We start from the raw sequence: 23,006 nt of genomic DNA on the forward strand, positions 1-23,006 counted from the left end.
TGTTACGCGTATGGACAGCTGTTGGGTTCCCAGGTTGTTTGATATAGTAAGTATAGAAGCTGGATTTCAGGATGCTGAGACGGCCACAACATGGAGACTGAGTGGGAAACCAGAGACAAGAGGGGAGAGGACAGGACCGCTGTTGCCGCGGGACGAGACACACCCTGCGACAGCGGGCAAAGCGGAGAGAATGGACTACTTACCCGACACTGCATCGGAGCAATCAACAGCGAGCAACAGGCGGGCCTTGCGATAAGTTGCATGGAATGATAGCCGAGCGGGATGAGGTAACTGGTGGGGCCCCACGCCCCAGACAGGCTTGTTACATTCGTGTGTAGTGTACAGTGCCTAGACTAGAGGTAGTAGCCTCCTAGCGTCACGTAGCGCAGCTGAGCCCAGGTGGTGCCTCCTGAGCGCTTCCCGTCCTTGCGCTAGGCATAGAGTCCCTTGTTGAATTGCGGATCCCCAACTCACCACCAAAAAAAGCAACTCCACTAAGAACTTGCACTTGGACATCATTACACTTCAAGATTGCTCGGTGATAACCGACCACGACACCTACAGTACCTACTAGTCCTATTCTTGCGCACGAGCATTTTACGATCTTCACGATCATCACGCGCATAGATCCTTCGTACCGTTCCAATCGCTATTTTTAAAACGTCGATAGCCACCAACAATGGCTTCAGCTGGACAGGCCCCCATCGCTACGTATGTGTCATTGCACTCCGACACATACAAAGCACTGGCTGGTGTCGGGTGTTTCTTTCTAGTCGAGAGGTAATCCCGGAACACGATCAAGCTAACCGACCCATGTTTGCGGTTTGTGTAGAGTCTATGTACGCAATCTCGAGGAGCGCGTCAAGCCAGAGCCCCTCAAGGAGGCCCTGCGCACCATCTTCTCCGAATACGGCAATGTGATTGATATCGTCGCCAAGACCAACCTCAAGGCCAAGGGCCAGGCCTTTGTGGTCTTTGACAAACCCGAGTCGGCTCAGGCTGCCATCGATGAACTCCAGGGCTTCGAGCTGTTTGAGAAGCCCATGGTGGTGACCCTGGCGCGGACGAGGAGCGACGCTACGGTTATTCAGACTGGCAACGAGGAGGAGTTTGACCAGCACAAGCGCAGGCGCATTGCTGAGAAGGGTATGGTCCCTTCGCCTCCCCGACCCCCAATTAGCAGCGAGAGCATTCGATCTGACAATCATCCGCCACAGACAAGAAGAGAGCCCTCGAAGTCGCCGAACAACAAAACCGCCTCAAGCGTCCTCTCCAGGGTGCCGCCCCCGATGCGCGCCCTGCCAAGAACCAACGCGGTGCCGGCCTCAAGGCTACGGGCCAGGGCCCTGCTGCTGTTGTACCCGACGAGTACCTACCTCCCAACCGTATTCTCTTCGTCCAGAACCTACCCGACGACTTCACCAAGGACGACCTCACTACCATCTTTTCCCGCTTCGATGGCTTCCGCGAAGTCCGTACTGTGCCTGGTCGCAGTGGTATCGCTTTCGTCGAATACGATGCCGAGGCTGGTGCAATTACCGCCAAGGAGAACACGGCCGGCATGGCCCTGAAGAACGGCGAAAAGATCATGAAGGTTACCTACCAGAGACAGTAGAGCATGTTTTGAAGGATGCGTGCCCGGGGAAAGTCAACAAAGGAAGCAGTAGTATTGTGCGATACAGATGTTATGCACTGCACAGTTTATCAGAGTGTGCTAGAAGTTTTTCGTTTCGTGAGGGCACCACTCGGGCAGTTCGCAAAGCGCCTTCTTCAGATACCCATTGCTACAACAAGATTAAAAACAAGACAAACTCCTCAATTGCGCCCATGCCCTTTGCCTCAACAATTCTCATGCAAACAAAACATTCTTGATCGTCATCGACAGTCCGTCCAGCCATCAGCGATTCGCAATACGTTAAACAGTTGACATCAAACTAGAAGATGACGTCTTCGTCCTCCTCGGCAGCCAAGATATCGGCAGGGGTGTTTTCGGTTTGTTCACCTTCAGCATTCTCAGAGTCTGCAAGGGCTAGCCGCTGCTGCTCTGCCTTCTTTGCTTTCATCTGAGCGTCAGTTTCCGCATTGTCTCGTTGCTTCTTGGCAGCAACCTTCTTGAGTCTGTAGAACTCCTCTCTGTCAAGCTCGTCGAGTTCCGAGTTGATGTCTATAATAGCTGTCAGTAATCTACCCTAGTGCCGGAACCTTGGGGTTTACATCTACTTACACTTGATGGTGTTTTCGGTCCGAGGAATAATGACGTGCTCACTAGAAACTCCGTGTTAGTGTCCCCCATTCTATCTTGCAGGGAAGACAGGTTTGGTTCGCCTTACATCGCATTGACTCTCCGGTTGACGACCTTGATGACCTCATCAAGGATAACGAACGCCGTCTGCAGACTAGCCAGCTCTACCAAGGCCTCCACCGCTCTGGCGTACGTCTCACGACACCGCTGTACCTGCTGACCACCCTTACCCAGACCTGTCATGGCGAAGTCGTCGTTGCCCTCGGCCTGGTAGGCTTCGAAGGCGGGAAGTAGCACACCCGAGACGTTCTCCTGCTTGGCCCGGATGCGGAATCGCGCCGACTTGGCCGACTCTTGGATCTGGTATCCAATGTTGCCGCCGACGGCGTAGGTGACTTCGGCGAGGGAGAGCGAAGCGATCTGCATGACGCGGCCCATCTTGCGCTTGGCTTCGTCAATTCGGCGGGTAATCTCTGTGAGGAGACAGGTGTGTTAGAGTGTCTACATTTCGCGGATATCTGGTGTGTGCGAGAGTGGCTAGTACCTCTGAAACGCCTGTTGAGTGAAATCAATATGTCAGTATCAAGCTCTGTGTAAAGGTATGGATGGACATGGGCCGGGAGGGGAACAACGAACTTGGTGAGAGCTTCACTTTTTCTCTTGAGCAAGCTGTGACCCGTCTCGGCGCCCTTGAGTTTGGCCTTCATAATACCCAAGGACTGCCGTGTGGGGAAGACGGCCTCGCGATCCTATCACCACCACTCATTGTCAGTCAACGCCATGGACCCGGTTGTAGTAATTGCGGGGGAGCAGCTAGGATAGGCTCATACCGCAGCTCCAGACATGTTTGCGATCCGGCAATGGCCAAGGTATACTCGAGGTAGGGTATAAGACTAAGGCGACGGTAGGTCCTGGGGGCAGTAAATGATGGTTCGAGGAGTCGTGATGCTATTCCATGCGACAACGACAGATGATAGGTACTCTAGGTTCGATATCGACTTGGAGGAGGGACGGCCCGGCCGTGGTTGGTGGAGCTCGATGTTAGGTTGGAGCTTGGATGTGAGGTTGAGACGGCCGCCGCCCACTGCAAGTCCGCCCTACGTAACAACTGGATCCAGGACCACCACCACCCAGAGCAGCAGCTGGAGGCCTTCGTCCCGGGGATGCGGCTGGCACCTGCTGCGGATCCTGCTGCCAAGATCTTGGAGGTTATCAGCAATTAACCCCACTGAAATTGGCTCTTGTTTAGCGGGACATCTGCCAAATGATCGCTCTAACTCCGTAAATGCCCCTGGAAGGCTACGGTGGTCTGAGCTTTCGCGAACTTCCACTTCCACTTCTGAACAAGGTTGAACTTCGAGACGTGCCGGGCTCCCAGGAAAAAAAGTATCACGGACAAAATACAGCGACAACAGCCAGCGAAAACGAAACGCCGTCGTCGTCCCCCCCATTCTTCGCATCTCGTTGAGAGGCTGGCCCAAAATCGTGGGAGAACGGCAGGAATGCCTCTAGGGATCTCTTGATCCTTGAACATCGATTTTACTCCTTCCTCCAGTGACGCCACTCCCGGTCTTCTTTCTGCAGTCCAACGCGGACCACCCCTTCGCCATGTCTATCCTTTCACGCGTCTCCGACCGTCGCCCAGACCTCTCTTTGGTCGTATGTGTTGCTCCCCTTCTTGTCCGGTCGTCTCTGCTACAGAAAGACAAACTGACGATCTGACCTGTGTACCGGTAGAGCGAGGAGGACTTTCCTTACGAACAAGACATCGTCCGTAACCCCGGCAGCACGAAGCCATGGCTTGCCTATATCGAGTACAAGCTTCAGAAAGGGACGGTCCAGGAGCAGGCATATATCATGGAGCGCGCCTGTGTGCAACTTCCTCGATCCTATAAGCTTTGGAAGATGGTAAGTACTGGAAACTTTCCCCAAAGTCCAACATGCCAACTGACTTGGTCGCCAGTACCTCCGGTTTAGGACGAAGCACGTTTCGAAGCTCAATGCCGCCATCTTTGCCTCGGAGTACCAAAAGGTCAACAGCCTCTTTGAGCGGGCCCTCATTCTCCTCAACAAGATGCCTAGGATATGGGAGATGTACCTCAAGTTTCTGATGCAGCAGCCGCTCGTGACACACACACGTCGCACCTTCGATCGGGCCCTTCGCGCTCTCCCCATCACGCAACACAATAGGATATGGGCTCTGTATCGACCCTTCGCCAACTCGGCCGAAGGCGAGACGGCGGTCAAGATCTGGCGCAGGTACATGCAGGTTCACCCAGAGGATGCCGAGGACTTCATCGAGTTGTTGGTGGCAGTGGGGCTATATACGGAAGCCGTGCACAAATACATCGAAATTCTCAACAACCCGCGGTTTACGAGCAAGAACAGCAAGGGACACTACGAACTGTGGAGCGAGATGGTAGATTTGTTGGTCGAGCATGCGACGGCGGTGGAAACGGGGCATGAGACGGGAATCGATGTCGAACGGATCATCCGCAGTGGTATCGAGCGGTTTGCCGACCAGAGGGGTAAGCTGTGGTGCGGCTTGGCGACCTATTGGATTCGACGAGGCAGCTTTGAACGCGCACGAGACGTTTTCGAGGAGGGTATCACAACCGTCATGACCGTTCGAGACTTCACCCTCGTCTTCGATTCGTACACGGAGTTTGAGGAGTCCATCATCAGCGCTCTGATGGAGATGGCATCGACCCGGGCTGAGAAGGGAGAGGTGGACGAGGTGGCTGATTTCGATTTGGATATCCGAATGATGCGGTTCGAGCATCTAATGGACCGCCGGCCCTTCCTCTTGAATGATGTCCTACTGAGGCAGAACCCGAACAATGTTACGGAATGGGAGAAGCGTGTGGCTCTATGGGGCGACAACAAGGAGGAAGTTGTCAAGACTTACCTTGATGCTATCGAAGCCATCCAACCAAAGAAGGCAGTGGGTGCGCTCCACCAGCTATGGACCAATTACGCCAAATTCTACGAGGCCGGAGGAGACCTTTCAAGTGCCCGAAGAATCATGGAGAAGGCTGTCAAGGTTCCTTACAAGTCCGTGGCAGAGTTGGCAGACATGTGGATTGAGTGGGCAGAGATGGAGCTTCGAAACGAGTGCTTCGACGAGGCCATGAAAGTCATGGCAAAGGCAGTACAGGCGCCCAAGAGATCCACGGTGGACTATTTCGACGAAACCCTATCACCACAACAAAGGGTTCACAAGAGCTGGAAGTTGTGGAGTTTCTATGTCGACCTTGTGGAAAGTGTCAGCTCGTTGGACGAGACCCGCAAGGTGTACGAGAGGATATTCGAGCTTCGCATCGCCACTCCTCAAACAGTAGTCAACTACGCCAACCTGCTGGAGGAGCACAAGTACTTTGAAGAGTCGTTTAAGATCTACGAGCGCGGTCTCGATCTCTTCAGCTACCCCGTGGCCTTCGAACTCTGGAACCTGTACCTCACCAAAGCCGTCGACCGCAAGATCAGTATCGAGCGCCTCCGCGATCTCTTTGAGCAAGCCGTCGAGGATTGCCCACCCAAATTCGCCAAGGTCATCTATCTCATGTATGGCAACCTCGAGGAGGAGCGCGGCCTCGCGCGCCACGCCATGCGCATCTACGAGCGGGCCACGCGCGCCGTCGCCGACGAGGACCGGGCCGACATGTTCAACTTCTACATCACCAAGTCGGCATCCAACTTCGGTCTGCCCTCGACGCGGCCCATCTACGAGCGCGCCATTGCGGCCTTACCCGACGCCGAGGCCCGCGACATGTGCCTCAAGTTCGCCGACATGGAGAAGCGGCTGGGCGAGATCGACCGCGCCCGTGCCATCTACGGTCACGCCTCGCAGTTTTGCGACCCGCGCACCAACCCGGGCTTCTGGACCAAGTGGGATCAGTTCGAGGTGCAACACGGCAACGAGGACACTTACAAGGAGATGCTCCGCATCAAGAGAAGCGTGCAGGCGCAGTACAACACGGATGTCAACTTTATTGCTTCGCAGGCGCTGGCGAGGAGTCAGCAGAAGAGGATGGAGGAGGAGGCAGCAGGAAACGGAGGAGGAGAGATGGACGCCGAGGTTGCGGATGCGATGGCGCAGTTGGAGAGACAGGCGCGCGCGCCCGTGGGCTTTGTGGCGGCTTCGGAAGGACCAAAGGGCGGTAGCATGCCGGTTCAGCCTGTTGAGGTTCATAACCCGGATGCTATCGATCTTGATGAAATGGATGAATGATCTATATTGGTTCTCTTTGTTTGTCAATAGCTTTTCATTTGTTCGTTTTTTATTCTTTCTCTTTTTTTTCGTCTTTTCTTTTCTTTTCCCTTGGGGTTGGGCCGTTGCGTTGTGTCTCTTCTGGTTTTCACGGCGAGATTGGCCTCTATTGTACATAGACTGGAACACTTAAGTGGGAAGAGGGTCGGTTCCTTAAACATTTACCACTACATAAACACAAATCACCACGGACACTTCCATTTATTGTACGGGGCGGGTTGAAGGACAAGGAGCTGGGGAAATTTCTCTTTTGTTTTTGTTTTCACATGAACTATTTAGCGGTTGGTGGTTCGTGGATCTTGCCAATGCTTTAGATTGTACACAGGCTGATAAGGGAAAGGGGGGAATAAAGGTTGGGGCTTGGGCGGACATCGACGAGAACAAATCTATAATTGTTCAGCAAGACGAGCTTTGCACAGCTGAGCAACTTTCCCAGTTTCTTCACGTCTTTAATAATCTCAACACAGCAGGCCTGGGTGGTTACATCTGTGCGTTTCGAAAGTAAAACACTCCCGATAGCAACCAGCACATCTGCTACCTTTTGCATGTGAAGAAGATCTTGGTTCATATCTTAGTGAGGGGAAGTTCCTGATTCAAATCAGAAAACGAATGCCATCAATCGGAAATGGTGATAATACAGCCCATCAGCAAGATAACAACCAACCATGTCGTATAACGCATCCCCCATACAATTAACAAGCTATCCCAGCACGCACACAGTCAATAAAACCCAGCTCAACCTCATGGACAACCGGATATCATCGTAGCAGATCCTCCTTCAATGTTTATACGCTTGTTTCCTCCGCGCGCCGTTGTGTACCCAACCCAATCCACTCACGTCGCTCGCTTACTTTACATTCTGATATCCCTTTTCCATGTGTTTCTGATGGAAGGCAGTGGGGTAGTTATTGTCAACATGGCCGTCCCGTGTCTTGGGCACGGCGTAGATGGATCCCTTGCGCTTCTGGAAGCGGCTTGGCGGCACTTTGGAGGCATCTGTTGCAACCCACACCGATTAGATTCGTTACTGACTTGGGTGATAATTAAAAGATGAATAGCAAAGGTGGTGAGGATGAAGGAGTGACGAGAAAAAAGAAAAAAAAAAAAAGAAAAAAGAAAAAAAAAGAGAAGAAGAAGAAGAAGAAGAAAAAAAACATACCCCATTCGGCACTCATCCGACGGTCTGCCGGAGAGATGGGAGAGGAATCAGCCGAGACGGGACTGAAGTTGGTAAATGTGGGAGTTGCTGTTTCTGAGTTGCGATGTTGTACCGGTTGTTGTTGCTGTTGTTCGCTGTGGGTGGTGTTTGCCCTGGTGGTGTCGATGGTGATGGGAGCTTTGTTTTGCTGTTGTTCTGTGAAGTATCAAGACCGCATCAGTCAGTGTATGGTCTTGTCTGCAACTCAAGATGATATCATCTACCAGACATGGTGTCGAAGTCTTTGGTGAGAATCTCTGATGGGCTCCACGTTCGACAAACGTTATAGCTGGTATGGTAGCAAATAGATCAGGGGTCCGGGAGATGGGACGTGGAGATTATAATATTCGAAATGGATAATGGCAGAGAGAGATAATGATGTGAAGAGTAAGTAGTTGGTCGACAAGCGAGTTGAAGTAAGTAGTCTCTAGGTTATAAGATAGAGGTGTCCTGCTGATAGGATGGCTGGTAGGGTATCTCGGAGTGAAGGGTTTTCAGGATATTTGACGGAGAAGAAGACGGTGATGATGTTGGAAGGATTGACATTGTAAAAAGGAATAATCGAAGGAACCGGCAGTACGTGGACCCTTTCCTCTGCCTAACTACGCAATAAGGCACCTGACCCTTCCAATGTGATCGATGTGCAGTAGTTCTCAAGTGGAAGGGAAGGCACAAGGTCTGGGGCCGTGCTGTGCTCTGACTTGAAGGGTGGAAAGATGGCTTTCCCCTGTCATTGTCTGTTGCTCTTTCCTCCTCCTACCGCTCCATTCGTGTCCGTTGATATGAGTAGTGTAGGCATCCCAGTCTATATCCGGGCAATGTGATTGGCCCGGTGGTGTGTAAGTGACGGAGAGCGTCAATCATTCCCAATCCGCGGACCAGTGATATCCTCCCCCTCTCTTCTTTCCCTCGAAACAAACAGAACTTGACAGCCCTGACGATCTTGAGCGGTACGTTCAATCTTGACGCATCCATCCATCTTGCTGCAGTCGCCCGTCCGAGTAGCACTCACTTGGGGTTGTTCATGCCGATCGTCGTCCACCTTGACCACCGTCTCTGTGTGGCCAGAAACATATCGATACATAGCAGCCCCATTTTCCACTGCAGTATCGCCCAGCCGTGCCAGTCCAATCTCGATCGTTGCCTCCGCAGTAAAGGTGGTTAGAATAAGCTCAAAGCAGCCCAAAAGCGGCAGTCCGATCGCCACTCATTCATCATATTCGAGGCCCCCAACGCTACCTGTTTGACGTCATGCGGGGAAGGAGAAAGAGGAGCATAAACACACACCCACCCAGGCCAGCCAACAAACGTCCCGAACCGTGTGAAGTCCAAGCTCGTCCATCTTTGTGCCCAGATCGCGGCGGACTCCTGGTCTTCTGACAGACGCCCCAACGGCTCGAGCGCGGTCGAAGTAACGAAAGAGGCCCAGGCGCTGCGTCGATATCCTCTCGACCTAGTTAGTTACTCTGTCTGTGTTTGAGCACACGAGCCGTTTCTCCTTGTTGACAAAAGTTCAAGGTGAAGATATCTTGGCGGTTCACATGTTGACAAGCACAATATCATGGGCTTCGTGAAGTTTACACGCCAACCGTTCAACGGTCTGTCTCTATTCTAGTCACACTCGGCTTTCCCGCCTCTCTATCCCTACTTCCTAATAATATCCTGCACTCCATTATATTGACATCCCAGCTTGTAATTACTCACTTCACTTTCCAGCCCATTGTCTTCTCGCTCATACCCGTCGTAGCATCGTCAAGAACACTACCTGAGAAAGCAGTGCCCTTCTAGTGCTGCCACTGCTCCACATCCTCCACGGAATCCTTCTCAATGTCGGAACGCTTGGCAAAGTACCTCCTGGCAAGGGGGCGCTTGCTAGCCTTGGTAGCGCTGGTCGCGTTGGTGACGGGAGTAGTGGTGTCGGTGTTGCCACCACCAGTTCCAGCACCAGCACCGCCGGCCATCTGGACGGGCACGACACCACCGAAGGCGATAGGGTTCTGGCACCGCACCAAGCACACGTTGTTCTGACCAGCGACGGTCCCGGTGCACTTTTGGTCGGCAGGGATGGAAGCGACCAAAGGAAAGTCAGTCGTGGTAGTCTGTTGAGGGTTGTCAGTCAATCGCCTTATCATCCAAGTGGTGGCGGATAGAGACTCACCCTAGAGAGACCGAATACACCCGGGACATTCGTCGCGACCTTAATCGCAGTCCACTCCGTCGCCTGCCCATCCGAGTTGATCATGCAAGAATAGGGTCCAGCTCCGTCCTGGTTGATCTGGTGAAGCGTCATCTTGACCGTACCACCGGCCGTCACCTGGGGCAGCGAATCCTTGGTAGCGGCCATGATGGCTTGGGTGCCCTCCTCAACCTTGTTGGCGCCACCTTGGATCGTCTGGCCGACCGTCTTGGCCGCCTGACCACGGAATCGAGTGGTGTCCACCTGGAAGGGGTTGCGTTTCGATCCGGTACGGGGAGTGCTGGGGTCAATGCCCAGGGCCATACCGGCACCACCGGCGTCGCCTGTTGCGGCGATGATAGCGCCGTGACCGGCGACCAGGGGAGCAAGAGCGAAGAAGCTCATGAGAATGGACTTGAGAGATGCCATGTTGTCTGCGGTGTCTTGAAGGTTGTCTATTGTCGATTATGTGTTGGAAAAGTCAAAACTGACGGGTGCACAGCACAAAAGAAGTCGTGAATATATATGACCTGAACCGGCAGGAGAGAGGATTAAGAGTGTTGAGAAAGGAAGATTGGAGAGAAAGCCGGAGTGTGACTGAGAGGGCTGGACCTGCCTGCTGAAGTGTTGATGATGCTGATGCTGATGATGCTGATGATGCCAAAAGCTAAATCCAGCAGAGAGGAAGTCAAGGCCGGTTTTTATACATTTTTCTTGCGTGAAACCGATGCCGTCGTCGAGGGTGCCATGTGGTGTTTACAATGCACTGCCGTCCCCCGGCGTTTCTCACCCTGGTCGTAAGGGGCCGACTTTCGAGTTTCAATGTCTGATCTTGCGCAGGGTCCTCTGTAGCTCGGCGCTTGATTTCTCGCACGAAACATGGCGTTTGAGACTACAATAGTGCCTGCAAATTGTTATCGGATCGGATTGCGGGAGATCGATGTTGGGGAAAATGGGTGGCAGGAGATGCTATCTGGGGTCGGACTTCCACTTCCGGCACTTCTTGCGAACGAACAACATGATCGTAACTGACAGGGAAGAGCTTCCAAGCTGCCAATCTTGCAACACATAATGATTTCTGCGGGTAAATAATTATTGATGATAGTCGGTGTCATCGCCTGCGGTATTTGGGATGTGTGTATCATCGAGGCATCGGCGGATTCGCTTGTGTTAATGCCGCTTGGCTTGGGTAACCTCTTATGACCAATGCTAATTCCGATGCCACTCAACATCGGTTACATCCTTCGAGGTTCTTTTGGGCAATGCAACCAAAGTCGTTGGTTTATTCTGATCACGCTGTCCGTCCGAATTTGTTGAAGAACCTCTTGGACCGAAAACTGGTAAAGCCACCATTCTCCATCTTCTATGCCGTAAATCCTCAGATCAGACACGAGATAGGGAAAACCTGACCGATTCAAATATAGGTATGTTTCACCTTCACTTGGACAGGCCGTTCTGTAGAAACTTCCAGTTCAGAGACGTGACATTTGCCCTTTCCCTTGTTTTTGGCAACGACTTCGATAGATCCGCTTTGATCGATTTGACTTGCCGAATGCGCTTCCTGGCGCATCATTGTCGGCACCAGGGGTCGCATTGAACGGGTAGTACTGAGCCACCAAGCAAAGTGTCGACCCAAACAAGCGTTTTCGTGCCGCAAAAGACCATGTCAAGCCAAGCCGGGCTAGATTTGGGCCGTGAACCGTGTATGATCCATCAAAGGATGGATACGACGATGTATGTTGGGGAAATAGTGGCTGGCGTCTTGGCTTAAGATCTTCCTAAGCGAAGTATCAGATCGTTGTGTTACAAGAGAAACGGATGCGGGATGGAGGGCGAAGAGAAGGAATTGAGCCTCAACTCGTTCAGCGGTCAAAGACTCACAATTGCGCGCAATAAACTTGCGTCAACGGGACTCCCTCCTAGCCTCGTCTCGCGGAGGAGTTCTGGAGGTAGCGTAAACTCGAAGTGGCAAGCAGGAGTCTCGTGACGCAGATGGTCGTCTCACTTAGGCAAGGCGGGATGCCCATTTTGGGCTCGTGTTGCGAGTGCACGACCAGCCAAGACTTGAAGGTTTGACGATGTCGAGAGCCTCGGGATCTGCTATTTTCAGGAGTCCCAAACATCTCGGGGCTGCTCACCATCAACAAGTTTGATCTCCATGCCTTGCATACCATCGATCGGAGTGCATCAATCGCCCTATCAACACCACCTCACTGCCGGACCTATCGCAATCACTGAGGCTCTGTTGACACTCTTGCCTGTCCAGCCGCTGTGGGTCACTCTCTCGTCTCTGCCAAGCAGTCCCGCCTATTGTGCAGTACGTAGATAGATTTCCTAGATTGGCCGGGTCCTTCCGACTGACCTTCTCCTCAATCATCGCCTATTGTTCGTCCAGCCTCAGCCTCGCGGCTTCAACAAGTTCCGATGCCGCCATACCCGAACTCACATCGCGCTTGCGAGCTTCTTGAGTCCGTGAGTGCTTCAGCAATGGCGTCAAATCCAGACTTTCGGAAAGATGTTATGATATGGGCGATCGCGTGAAACGCGAAATGGGACGCTCCGTTCGTTCTACCCCTGAGCGGGCTGGTCGACCCCCTGGCCTAGTCGTTGATCCTCCCCACCCTGTTTCGGGCTTTTGTCTGTGCAAGCCGGTTACCGAAGACCAGATAGATATGGAATCAGGAGCGTCAGATGCAAGTTGAAGCAGAGGGGGGGATTTTGATGGACCAGTCGCATTTGTGGGATTGTTGATGGGATAAATCAATCCGTCCGAAATGCCGAAAGGAAAAGCATTGGATTGTGGCGTAGCGTTTGAATCAAACAGAAAGTGCTTCCTGCAATTGGGGCTTGTGTGGCAATCAGTACTGCACTCATCCTTCCGTTGCATGGTGGTCGCCATTCCAGAAAGACAAACCAAGAAAGCGCGACCAAACGATAATAGGGGTAAGAAAAAGGGAAGCAGAAGAAATACGATCACGGTGAAGGCAGTTTCATGGAATTTAGATAAGAAAAAAATGCAAAAAGTTGAGGTCGTGCCCGGGTTCGAACCGGGGTTACTGGAAAGTTTTGATGTTTTCAAAATCCAGAGTGATAACCACTACACTACACAACCTTTAACTTGTTGTCTTTTGGTTTACAGGTAAGTAGCTATATACCCTGATCAATTCCTGTCAGACAGCTGCCCCAACACACCGTCCGCTTCTCGACGTAACCATCAAAGTACATATGAATCATTTGATCAAATGTTCCATGACTTTTGCTATACATACCAAAGAAACGATCAGGAAACCAGTAAATGAAGTCATGGTCGCTGTTTTGACGCCTTATTGCGTTAGTGCATCGGAGAGAATGAAGCTGGACTGAATACAAATGATGTTCGATAGCAACCTCGTTCCTTAGGTAAGTATTGTATTTTCAAGTATTTCTATGAATTATGCTAACTTTCCATCTTTTCTCAACCCGGTTTCGCTGGCATCTCCAGATCCACCCGGGTTTTAGTCTGAACTTTACACGACATGTCAACCATTTACACTATATAATACAGGAGGTGTGGCAGGGTAGTGCTCCATCCTGATCTAATAACAACGAACAGTTTGTGGTTGTCCTCAACTGGATTACTGATCAATAAAACTGCGGAGTGAGTCAAAGGAATGGGAGCTGGTCCTGAGTATCGGGTCTGAACAGTGATTCGAACAGTTAGAATGTATACCTGAAGAGTTGGAGCGACCGTATTGTCAAGATCACACACCTCCTACTCTTCGTATTGTAGATGTCCTGGGGACAACCGACTCATCATGGCGCCGACTGCCTCTCAGTTCAGTAGAGGTGAGTGATGCCGACGTTGTTCGCCCAATGTTACTTGCCGTTGCATGGTTGTTCGCTCTACTAGACTCGGTATAACGACCAGAGCGAGGAATTGCCGGCAGCGTGTTACTGAGAGTATCTCGCATCGACGAGAAACGAGAGCCGGGCTCGCCTATTGACATGTGGCTAGCTGGTGTTCCAGGCACAAGAACTGCAGAAAGGTGAGTCTTATTATCAGTGTAGCAGAGTAAGAGTGAAGATTTACATTGGGTATCCATTGGTTTGTTCCAATTGTCCACACTTCCTGAACCAGAATGTCTTCTTAACGACCTCGAGTCATCGGGGAAGTAGTTGGTTGTCGGTCCGATCCCACCAGAGTTTTGCCCCTGGAGGTCATACCGATCCGTATTTGAGCCTAACCTCGAGCTCATGACATCAGCCGGATCGTTGGCAGGTTGGCTTAGCAATACCTTTTGTTTCAGTTTGTTGTAGAGCTCCTGAGCCTGCTCCAACTTCTTGCTCTTTTCAGTGAGTGTGCGGCGAAGATCTTCACATTTTCGACGGAGCCCTTGCTCTTCAAGTTCCATATCTGACAGAAATGTGAGCCCGTTGTGGACAAGATGCCCAAGAGATCGAAAGCCTGAATATACCTTTGATCTTGGCCGTCAAGGTGGATATCCTGGTGTTCCCTTGATTCCACACGCTCTCAACTTCACGCTCGAGTGAGACGCAATGAAGTTGTAGATTTCGGTTCATCTGAGACTGACGTAGGCTAGCATCTGAATGTCAGCATTGGAAACCCCTAGAACAATTGAATGAGAAGCAAGAGGAAAGGTCTCGAGACCGACATTTGGTTTGTCATCTGATAGGACCAAAAACTGAGGGCTCTTCCTGCGCATTCCATGACCACCGTAGGACTTAGACCACACAAAATGACGGACTTCCACTCTTCTGATGGACGAAGAAGCTGTCTACCTGTCTCACTCTCATTCAAGGGCTGACGACAAACAGGGCAGGTATAGGGCCCTTGGCTAGTGAAGCCGTGGCGACTTGCGCAGTCCATACATATTGCATGGCTAGGAGATTGTCAGTTGACTGGACTGGAATGATAGTAGTATTCATGAATTGCCAACCGACCTGCATGCGGTCACCAGGGCTTGACCCGTCAACTGGGCGCCGCATTTGTTAACATTGCAAGCCAGGTCTTGCTCCATCGCTTTCCAGCTACTCCAGAATCGTGAGGGGTGGAGTTGGAAGTGAAAGAGCGAGAAGGGAACTGAATTCACTTGTCAGCAGGAACTCTAGGACGAAGAAATGAAAGCCGGAAGAAGAGTAACGGATCATGATAACCTTTGTCGAGGAGTTGCAACAAAATCGAGGGGGGAAAATGCTCGAGCGTGACTTCTGGGTGATGGCATCTGTAACGCGCCTTCCATTTGTACCATCAAGCGCTTGCTCATACCACCTGCCAAGTGTTCCTTTATGAGAAGGAGCGAGCCGTGATCACAGATAGGACGGGCAGCTTCATCAAAGTACCCAGTACCGATTAAGACCAACCCGAATTAAGATATCTTAGTCTAGAGGCAGGTACCTAGACGTCAGTTGGAAGAAACCATTTCAGCCCACTTTGCATGAACGCATTTCACGAGACTGATTGAGGTTTTAGGCTTGGTGATAAACAGCAAGGTGATTTGCTGTAAGTCCGTGTCCAGATGGATCTCATTTGTTTTGAATTTTCGAGCATGTCAGTTGGAGACCGGGCTTGGTTGCACTTGCAGCATGAGCCGACTACGAAAAGGACCGGAACGTGGAGGAAATTGCACACGTAGTCGCTGGTTCAAGAGCTAGATTCAAAAAGCACCACAAATTACCGCTCTGTATCTCATCGTTGATGGTATCGATACTTGGTAGTGCTGCTTACCTATGAACCTACCCGACCTCTCCAAGTATCGCGAAGTGGTTCATCGACGTCACTCAACAAAATGCAACCGACCTCGGCATGCGCAACCCCTGGCAACCTTCCTTGGCAGCCATCAAGGTCCCCTCACCAGCCACATACGCCACGCGTACTGTAGCTGCACAGTAGCTCCCCGGACGCCTCCTCGTGGCGGTGCTGCAGCTGTTCCAACCCACTGTCAGCAAGGTGGTGATCCACTAGAGGCTCTCAAACCCCACCGCTTCGCGACGGACCTCATAATCACGACCTACGTAACCGACAGCTCTTCCTCGGTCACGCCAGCTGTACCATTAGCTGGAGAAAGTTATAATCCAAAATGACTGAGATTGTAATGGACCAGACGCCGCCCATTCTGCAGGGTCCTTCGGATAAAGAACGCAAATATGATCGCCAGTTGCGCCTATGGGCAGCGAGTGGTCAGGCCGCCCTTGAGTCGGCCAACATCCTGCTTGTGAACTCTGGCGCCGGTACAGTGGGTGTCGAAACTCTCAAGAACCTTATATTGCCAGGTACTTCGCTGTTCCCAATTTCGCCACGATCAGAGGAACAGAACTTCACGATGCTGATACGAACACTACAGGTATCGGGCGGTTCGTGATCCACGACAATGCGCTGGTGGATGAGGCCGATCTGGGTGTCAACTTTTTTTTGGACGACAGTTGTTATGGAAAACCCCGAGCACAATGTCTGGCAAGTCTGCTGGGGGAGTTGAACCCGGAAGTGGATGGAGATTGGTCACCCAAGACCAAGGTAAAGAAAGGATCCAAGAGGGCATGGCCCAACTCTGCTGCGAAGCTCACTGCTAACTTGACGGAAGCAGAACGACTCACTGGGGTCACTACTTAAACAATCCCCCTTATTTACCGCCATCATGTACACATATCCTATCAACCATGTCGAGTTGGAGACCCTCGAACAATACAGCAAAGAACACAAGACACCACTAATAGCCATTCACTCGACTGGCTTCTATTCGTATTTTACTATCAGACTTCCGGGAACATTTCCAATAGTCGACACACACCCGGACGAGACGGCAACAACAGACCTCCGACTCCTCAGCCCATGGCCTGAGCTGGTCGAATTTGCCAACACTATGACCAAGGATATCGACAGCTTAGACAATTTCGAACACGGCCACCTGCCATACGTGGCAATATTGCTTCATTACTTGGATAAGTGGAAGGCAACGCACAATGGCACCTACCCCTCAACCTACAAGGAGAAGACGGAGTTCAGGCAGCTAGTTCGGGACGCTGCAAGGACAGACAACCCCGAGGGTGGCGAAGAGAACTTCGACGAGGCTGCTGCTGCTGTGCTCAAAACGGTCGCCCCCTTTTCTCTACCATCCGGGCTAAAGGAGGTGTTTGAGTACGAGCACAAGGACCCTGTACGTTGCGACGTTCCCGCAGGTTTTTCCTTGGAAAAGACCATGTCTGCTGACCCGATGCTTATAGATTCAGGAAAGGTCAACATTCTGGATCATCGCGGACGCGGTCAAGGCTTTCTATACTAAACACGGTTCTCTGCCCCTTCCGGGCAATGTTCCGGACATGAAGGCCCAGTCCAAGGTCTACGTCCAACTCCAGAACATCTACAAGGCCAAGGCTCGTAAGGACGCGGCCGAAGTCCTGCAGACGGCACGAGCGATTGCGGGAACGGGACGAGAGGTGGATCCTGCCGAAGTGGACCTTTTCTGCAAGAACGCAGCATTCGTCAAGCTGATCAATGTAGAGGGTGGAGGAGACACTGCCCCTCTTGGTAGTAAAGAGCGGCTTCAACAGGTTCTTCGTAAGTTCATCTCGCCTCTTTTTGGTAATGGGTGGAATCCCCTTGTATCCTCACTGCAACCGCGGACTTCATCATGAGCTCCTAGTCCCGGGAAGAAGATGGGGTACCAGATTGATATACTGAATTGTTGTAACAGGACAAGAAATGGCCAACGACCAAGTCGCGGAAATGACATTACAGCCCATGTCGCTGTTCCCCATTTACCTGGCTCTGAGGGGTCTGGCGCATTGTGGCAACGCATCATCCGACAAGACGCAGATTGTCGAAGCCGTCACGAGCTTGCTCTCCGACAACCTATCAAGCGAGGAGTATGGCGACCTCAACGAGAAGCTGGGGAATGTTGCAGAGGATCTTGCCCGAGCCGAATACGGCGAGCTACACAACATCTCCGCACTCACGGGTGGTATGGTGGCTCAGGAGATGATTAAGATCATCACTAAGCAGTACATTCCCATCGACAACACGTGCGTGTTCGACGGGATCAGGAGCCGAACTCAGGTCTTCCATGTGTGAGAGAGGAGGAAGAGGGGTTGAGGCAAGTGTGGAAATGAGAAGGGACTGTGGCCAAGCAATACGCCTCTCAGTTCGAAAACAAGAAGGAAGGAGGGGGGGGGGGGGGAGGCAGTGTCGAAGGCGGCGACCAGAAGAAATTAGAAATGGATGGGTGGGTGGGTGGAGATCAACAGAAAACTTGAATTGGTTCTGGATTCAGCTGGGGCCCAGGCCCGGTTCCGATCCCTGATCCGCTTGTCTTGATGGAAGCATCGACGAAGGCCGACAATCATGATGCGGATGCAAGTCCTTTTCCCGCTTGGCCAGTAGCAGTCAGCGCTTGCTTGCTGACTCATTAAAAGGAGGCGAAAATAGACAATCAGGACATGATCAGTGACATTTATGGAATAGACGAGCGTTGACGAAGCAAGGCTAACACGCGCTGCCGGGGACTTAGAAGCTGGCTGGGGGTGTGCTTGGCAAGGCAATAGGGATCTCGAGTCTCGACTCGAAGATGATGGCGCGTTGGTACCAGGATAATGGTCAGGGAATCCAAAAAAGCAAAGTTCGAAAGTAGCGTTCAACAAGTAGACAGACTAGAAAGGCAGACAGATAGGAAAATGAGAAATAGGAAACAGAACAGGCGAAAAAAGCTTTGGGCTATAACGTACCTACATTTCTACATGAAAGGGGATGGAATGTCGAACGCACCTGTTAAATGACTTTTGTGTCATTGTTGGGTCAAAGTCTAATCAAGGCTTGATGTGGTTCTTTGCGGGCGTTTTTGACCCTGTCTTCATCTACCGTGGCATGTCTCGGTGAATCTGTGTCTTTCTGTGCTTTACCATATTGTTATCCGGTTCTTGTGTGTCATTCTATGAGGTCATGCCCAAGGCCGTTCACACAGAAGTCTTTGGATATGATGCAAATACATGGTTGGCAATGAATATTGGGAGTTCCTAGGATAGGTAGGATGCCCTTTCGAGCCCTTGTCTGCAAGATGCCCCCCTTCCCTTGATCATGATCAACATGTTTTCTTCTTCTTAAAAATTTTCCCTGTTTCCGACATGAAGTCATCAGCATCCATCATCTATCATCAGAAACTATTTTCAGGCACGGTAGCATGCAGATTTTGGCCTGGATGGATGGACGATATACTACATGGACGAATGGAGGCTGCCTATTTCGCGCTTCGGACCGCGGGTCATGCTCCCCCGAACGCGCTCAATGCCACCTCACAGTCTCATTGGCATCGTAAGGTGCATAAGGTCAAGGCTACAAAAAGCACACACCTTATACCTTTGGATCTTGCGGTGTGCTGGGCAAATAACGAGAAGACTGCTTTGTGTAGGTGAGAATGAATGATTTTTAATTCTGTGAAGGTGAGAGTTCTCTGAAAGTTCTATTTCTTTCTGTACATGTAGTGTAGCTGTGATCCAAATTCTACTTTCTCATTTGTTCTCAATTTTTTTTTTTTTTTTTTTTTTTTTTTTTTTTTTTTTTTGCTTTTGGACCCGGGGAGGTATGTGGGAGGGACCATCTCGCACAAGGCTCACTTTGTGCTAGTGCAATCTCATATGTTGCCATGTGGCAACGTTTGATGTGAGGCTCTTTTGCTTTGTTTTCCACTATCTCATCACACACAGGCACGGTGAGGTGAGATATAGGTGATTCTTCTGAGATGGTCTACGACATGACATGATCCTCTCACTCGGAAGGAGCATCATGTTTGGTCGGATTAAGGACCTCAGCAGCTCATAGAATTCCGGTAGAACAACCAAAATTTCACCATTGTCAGGTTTAAAATGTTTGGCATGATGTAGGAACATATGCATGGTAGTTCAGCCCATGGTTTGTTTATTTGTAGTGACAGGGGTCTGAACAAGTACACAGAAAACGAACACGATGACGAGATTCGACATGGAAGATGGGACAGAGTGTGTGTAAAAAAATGGCCGAGATGCATTTGGTTGATACTGATTTCTTGCATGAAACTTAATGGAATCGTTTGCAGAGTGGGTAGTCAAGTCCCGCGCTAACGAACAGTGGTTGCGATGAGCTCCGAGGTGTTCCAATGCATCTTCAAGAATCAGGTACAGAGATACACGCCGGCGAATCGTCGGGCTGGGCGCCCGATATTTGCGGATCACCGTTGCAATGCTAAACAGCCCTCACGGAACTCTGACAGTTTTGTTCCGATACGTACCCCTTACAATAATAGAGTGTACAAGTGGTTGCGTGTGAATGATGGGTGTTGTTCATCAAGGTACACCGTGGTGTAAGCTGTGAACTGGATGATATCCGTGCATTTCTTTCCGTTTTCGAGCCAACACTCCAAGGTAAAGGAACATGGAGAGCCCCATACAGAAACCATACCACACTAGTCCTATATCGGACCGGTACGAGCCCATTGTAGGATAACTAACAACGTGAAGGTAAGAACCTAGGCAATGCAGTATGGAAGTCTGTCGAGGAAGTGACCTGACCTGGCCTGTCAACGTCCCTACAATCCACCCCGAGCGGGCGGGCTTGATGGATGTCATCAGATCGCCCGGCGGACGAGGGATGCGGTAGCGGACCTAGCCGGCGGCTGAGGAATCACAAAAGCTTGAAACACGCCGACTTGCAACACGAAGGAATATTCACTCAGCGTTGCTGTTTCAACTGATAGAGGACCTCTGATCCTGAAATGAACGGGAGCGATAGTAGTGTAGGAGTGTGTTTGTTTCCCACTTACCTATTCCACACATGTGAGACAGGAGGACGGCAAGGCAGCTTGGCAGTAAGGAAAGCTGGGCGAGCTTCCAGAAGCACCTTCTGATTCGCCAACCTAGGTACACTACACTAGCTCAGGGCATGTGGATGTACACTGGGCTAGGACCAGGTCCACTACCCTGAGCTAGGTCCATGGTACAGGGTTGAGGTTAAGAAGAGATCCACCAGGCCGATCGGGAACAGACCGCTGGGCTCAACGGTCCAAACCATCCAGCGGTTTTGAGTGAGGCGCTTAGATGGAACCTTTGCTACATATCTGTTACCTACGTAGGTGTAGTTGCCAAAGCAGGCTGGTACGAAGGTAGGTATCGCCGGGTTGAGAAGTACATCCCGTCTGCCGAGACGCTAGTAGGAACTTCGCATAAGCCACTGAACGTTCCCCGTTCGGAGACTTTCAGCGCTGAATTGCTGCTCCGAGCCGCCCGAAACCTAGCACTCTAACAGTGAAGCGAAAAGATACCTCAAGGATGACCCACTCTCTTCCCAGAACGTGCTGGTCTTGCGACTTGGCGAAAAAAGACCAATCAGGAAGAACGTGCCATTGGATGTGACGCTAGCTGGATAAACTCAAATCCCTCCCTGGATAGACAAAACATACCTACTCTTCTAAAGTTTAGACTTTACTGAACATATCACCAAACCTGTATGTTATTTGAGAAGCTATTAAGGAAGCTCATAACTTTGTAAGCAATGATATTGCTGTATTTATTTGATTATCTTCAAAGGTTACTCTACGTACAATTGTTACAAACTATATAGTGTAAAGTTTCAGAAAGATGTTAGATTTATCCTTTGTATCTTATGCTCTATTGTAGTCTATCAAGCATCTGAGGAGTGATGCTGTAGTGATTGGAAAAGTATATAATGATAGTGACATTAAAAATAATAATAATACTGATGATGATGATAGTAGCAGCAATGATAATAGCAATGAAAGAAGTGATAGTTTCAAGTTAATGATAGTACTTGAGGGCGTACCTACGCACGGATGTACATAGGTAGTTAGTACCTGGTGAGGTTCGGACGTGAGTGGGAACTAGTGATGAGCTGTATGTCTAGAAAAGTAGGTTTGAGTCTATCCAGGGAGAGGTTTGAGTCTATCCAACTAGCGTCAACGTGTGAACGTTGTCAGACCAATGCATCAACATCATCTCGGACCTCGTGGCAGGCCAACCATCCTCCAGGCACCTGCACTCATTGGTTTTCGGAAGAGTGGACGCTTTGCCGCGCCTCAGAAGCAATTCTTTCAACATGTCACTCTTCCTTTTTCGATTCCTTTAGTCTTCAGACTCCTGTGATCGGCAATCGCGCCTCATGGAATCAATGCAAAGCCTACAAGGGGTCGATGCAGTCCTTAGGTTTTGCATTCAAGGCGGGCCGAAACGGAACAGCGGACGCTAACCTGATGGATAACCTGACTCTGCACTACCAAACGACAGGATGAACGTCTCGGTTCTGTGACCCTCGACCGAGGACTGGCACTGATGTACTTGTAATCGGACAGCCAGAGTTTCATCCTCCATGAGCGGCTTTTCGGCAGCAGTCCGGCGGCGCCATATGTAGTGTAGACTAGGCCACCTCTATCTAGACTTTGGCCGGGTGACCAGGGGATCAGCACACGTCTTCAACCCCAGACTCTCGTCAGTCACATTTCAAGTGTCACGACATGCTGCACTCCAGGCCCCCAGGTTACTTTGCAGCTTATCAACAATCAAAATAGGCCGTACCCGCAGCATCGTCGTCAGCTATGTATCGAGACGACTGCCAGAATGCAACTGAAAGACTACCACTGAAGACCGCCTGCCATCATATTTTGAGGTGGCCAGGACCATGGTGTCGGAAAAGCCGAGCCGAGAGCAACGTAAGGCGGGGCCTCGGTAAGTTCCATTGTACACTACAGGCTCGCTTGCCGTCTTTCCAGAGCTTCGATGCGCATCTGGTTGGATGGTGGAAGTGTGGGGAAATCTTCGCGTCCGCTGGCTCTACACTAGTGTGTACTGCGCTAAGTACTCGCTCTACACTATGTACTGCGCACTCTAATATCAAAGGGGAAAGAGCCAAGAAAACTTTGAAACGGACTTGCCCTCTGTAACCCTCCCTGGGCCTCGGCTTTCCACTTCAAGTTTTTTTTTTAAAAAATTTTTTTTTAATTTTTTCTTTCTTTTTTTTCTTTCTTTTTTGTCTTTTTTTTTTTTTTTTTTTTTTTTTTTTTTTTTTTTTTTTTTGGTTTTCCCTCTATTCCAATCTCTGCTCCACGAGTTCGACACGAGGTGTCAAAACACGGCAGGCTCGTCTGGACGC

At 50.8% G+C, this 23,006-nt stretch overlaps 7 protein-coding genes and 2 non-coding genes across 10 annotated transcripts; 4 read left to right on the top strand and 5 right to left on the bottom strand.

Annotated features, from left to right (window-relative positions):
* The first annotated feature begins 501 nt into the window (after positions 1-501).
* NCU08034 (small nuclear ribonucleoprotein U) lies at positions 502-1,816 on the top strand. Its single transcript, XM_957611.2, has 3 exons — positions 502-711; positions 833-1,146; positions 1,218-1,816. The coding sequence occupies exons 1-3, from the start codon at positions 680-682 to the stop codon at positions 1,613-1,615; spliced, it is 744 nt and encodes a 247-aa protein (XP_962704.1). The 5' UTR covers positions 502-679; the 3' UTR covers positions 1,616-1,816.
* Positions 1,638-3,321, bottom strand: vma-8 (vacuolar ATPase subunit D). The gene is made up of 6 exons (XM_957612.3): positions 3,073-3,321; positions 2,879-2,991; positions 2,787-2,797; positions 2,331-2,715; positions 2,225-2,265; positions 1,638-2,164 (listed from the first exon to the last, which is right to left on the bottom strand). Exons 1-6 carry the CDS (start codon positions 3,085-3,087, stop codon positions 1,935-1,937), a joined length of 795 nt encoding a protein of 264 aa, XP_962705.3. The 5' UTR covers positions 3,088-3,321; the 3' UTR covers positions 1,638-1,934.
* A 223-nt stretch (positions 3,322-3,544) lies between these two features.
* On the top strand, positions 3,545-7,127 carry NCU08036 (pre-mRNA-splicing factor syf-1). Its single transcript, XM_957613.2, has 3 exons — positions 3,545-3,901; positions 3,980-4,150; positions 4,206-7,127. Exons 1-3 carry the CDS (start codon positions 3,851-3,853, stop codon positions 6,471-6,473), a joined length of 2,490 nt encoding a protein of 829 aa, XP_962706.1. The 5' UTR covers positions 3,545-3,850; the 3' UTR covers positions 6,474-7,127.
* NCU08037 (hypothetical protein) lies at positions 6,886-8,308 on the bottom strand. Its single transcript, XM_957614.3, has 3 exons — positions 7,935-8,308; positions 7,672-7,866; positions 6,886-7,508 (listed from the first exon to the last, which is right to left on the bottom strand). The coding sequence occupies exons 1-3, from the start codon at positions 7,939-7,941 to the stop codon at positions 7,360-7,362; spliced, it is 351 nt and encodes a 116-aa protein (XP_962707.1). The 5' UTR covers positions 7,942-8,308; the 3' UTR covers positions 6,886-7,359.
* A 974-nt stretch (positions 8,309-9,282) lies between these two features.
* On the bottom strand, positions 9,283-12,902 carry NCU08038 (CAS1). Its single transcript, XM_957615.2, has 3 exons — positions 11,768-12,902; positions 9,869-11,664; positions 9,283-9,809 (listed from the first exon to the last, which is right to left on the bottom strand). Exons 2-3 carry the CDS (start codon positions 10,313-10,315, stop codon positions 9,495-9,497), a joined length of 762 nt encoding a protein of 253 aa, XP_962708.1. The 5' UTR covers positions 10,316-11,664; positions 11,768-12,902; the 3' UTR covers positions 9,283-9,494.
* On the top strand, positions 12,075-12,724 carry NCU14100. The gene is made up of 2 exons (XR_897894.1): positions 12,075-12,203; positions 12,282-12,724. It is a non-coding gene; the product is annotated as a ncrg160 (non-coding RNA).
* Positions 12,903-12,913: 11 nt separating the features above from the next.
* Positions 12,914-12,998, bottom strand: NCU15179. The gene has a single exon. It is a non-coding gene; the product is annotated as a tRNA-Gln (tRNA).
* Positions 12,999-13,273: 275 nt separating this feature from the next.
* Positions 13,274-14,977, bottom strand: NCU08039 (hypothetical protein). The gene is made up of 6 exons (XM_957616.2): positions 14,828-14,977; positions 14,539-14,766; positions 14,341-14,462; positions 13,956-14,279; positions 13,635-13,901; positions 13,274-13,562 (listed from the first exon to the last, which is right to left on the bottom strand). Exons 1-6 carry the CDS (start codon positions 14,902-14,904, stop codon positions 13,501-13,503), a joined length of 1,080 nt encoding a protein of 359 aa, XP_962709.2. The 5' UTR covers positions 14,905-14,977; the 3' UTR covers positions 13,274-13,500.
* Positions 14,978-15,869: 892 nt separating this feature from the next.
* On the top strand, positions 15,870-18,596 carry NCU08040. Of its 2 annotated transcripts, none has more exons than XM_011395990.1 (5): positions 15,870-16,156; positions 16,228-16,397; positions 16,468-17,037; positions 17,105-17,438; positions 17,575-18,596. In XM_011395990.1, exons 1-5 carry the CDS (start codon positions 15,964-15,966, stop codon positions 17,949-17,951), a joined length of 1,644 nt encoding a protein of 547 aa, XP_011394292.1. In that variant the 5' UTR covers positions 15,870-15,963; the 3' UTR covers positions 17,952-18,596. The 2 variants fall into 2 exon arrangements, with proteins under 2 accessions (XP_011394292.1, XP_011394291.1); XM_011395989.1 differs by having other exon boundaries at positions 16,465-17,037; positions 17,575-18,591.
* Positions 18,597-23,006: the final 4,410 nt, after the last annotated feature.

This window comes from Neurospora crassa, linkage group IV, assembly GCF_000182925.2.
Source record: "Neurospora crassa OR74A linkage group IV, whole genome shotgun sequence".
NCBI classification, from domain to species: Eukaryota; Fungi; Ascomycota; class Sordariomycetes; order Sordariales; family Sordariaceae; genus Neurospora; species Neurospora crassa.

What these genes read in the sequence shown, in the direction of transcription:
- NCU08037 (XM_957614.3), bottom strand. An exon ending in TCGGATGAGTGCCGAATGGG is followed by an intron (nt 7,509 to 7,671) that starts GTATGTTTTTTT and finishes GGGTTGCAACAG; the next exon opens with ATGCCTCCAAAGTGCCGCCA.
- NCU08036 (XM_957613.2), top strand. Translation starts at nt 3,851, where the DNA reads ATGTCTATCCTTTCACGCGTCTCCGACCGTCGCCCAGACCTCTCTTTG. An exon ending in GCCCAGACCTCTCTTTGGTC is followed by an intron (nt 3,902 to 3,979) that starts GTATGTGTTGCT and finishes GTGTACCGGTAG; the next exon opens with AGCGAGGAGGACTTTCCTTA. An exon ending in CCTATAAGCTTTGGAAGATG is followed by an intron (nt 4,151 to 4,205) that starts GTAAGTACTGGA and finishes CTTGGTCGCCAG; the next exon opens with TACCTCCGGTTTAGGACGAA.
- NCU08034 (XM_957611.2), top strand. Translation starts at nt 680, where the DNA reads ATGGCTTCAGCTGGACAGGCCCCCATCGCTAC. An exon ending in GGACAGGCCCCCATCGCTAC is followed by an intron (nt 712 to 832) that starts GTATGTGTCATT and finishes CGGTTTGTGTAG; the next exon opens with AGTCTATGTACGCAATCTCG. An exon ending in CAGGCGCATTGCTGAGAAGG is followed by an intron (nt 1,147 to 1,217) that starts GTATGGTCCCTT and finishes CATCCGCCACAG; the next exon opens with ACAAGAAGAGAGCCCTCGAA.
- vma-8 (XM_957612.3), bottom strand. An exon ending in AACCGGAGAGTCAATGCGAT is followed by an intron (nt 2,266 to 2,330) that starts GTAAGGCGAACC and finishes CGGAGTTTCTAG; the next exon opens with TGAGCACGTCATTATTCCTC. An exon ending in GACCGAAAACACCATCAAGT is followed by an intron (nt 2,165 to 2,224) that starts GTAAGTAGATGT and finishes CAGCTATTATAG; the next exon opens with ACATCAACTCGGAACTCGAC.
- NCU08039 (XM_957616.2), bottom strand. Translation starts at nt 14,904, where the DNA reads ATGGAGCAAGACCTGGCTTGCAATGTTAACAAATGCGGCGCCCAGTTG. An exon ending in GCCCTGGTGACCGCATGCAG is followed by an intron (nt 14,767 to 14,827) that starts GTCGGTTGGCAA and finishes ACAATCTCCTAG; the next exon opens with CCATGCAATATGTATGGACT. An exon ending in TATCAGATGACAAACCAAAT is followed by an intron (nt 14,463 to 14,538) that starts GTCGGTCTCGAG and finishes TTCAGATGCTAG; the next exon opens with CCTACGTCAGTCTCAGATGA.
- NCU08038 (XM_957615.2), bottom strand. Translation starts at nt 10,315, where the DNA reads ATGGCATCTCTCAAGTCCATTCTCATGAGCTTCTTCGCTCTTGCTCCC. An exon ending in GTGTATTCGGTCTCTCTAGG is followed by an intron (nt 9,810 to 9,868) that starts GTGAGTCTCTAT and finishes AACCCTCAACAG; the next exon opens with ACTACCACGACTGACTTTCC.
- NCU08040 (XM_011395989.1), top strand. Translation starts at nt 15,964, where the DNA reads ATGACTGAGATTGTAATGGACCAGACGCCGCCCATTCTGCAGGGTCCT. An exon ending in CAAGAACCTTATATTGCCAG is followed by an intron (nt 16,157 to 16,227) that starts GTACTTCGCTGT and finishes CGAACACTACAG; the next exon opens with GTATCGGGCGGTTCGTGATC. An exon ending in ATTGGTCACCCAAGACCAAG is followed by an intron (nt 16,398 to 16,464) that starts GTAAAGAAAGGA and finishes ACTTGACGGAAG; the next exon opens with CAGAACGACTCACTGGGGTC.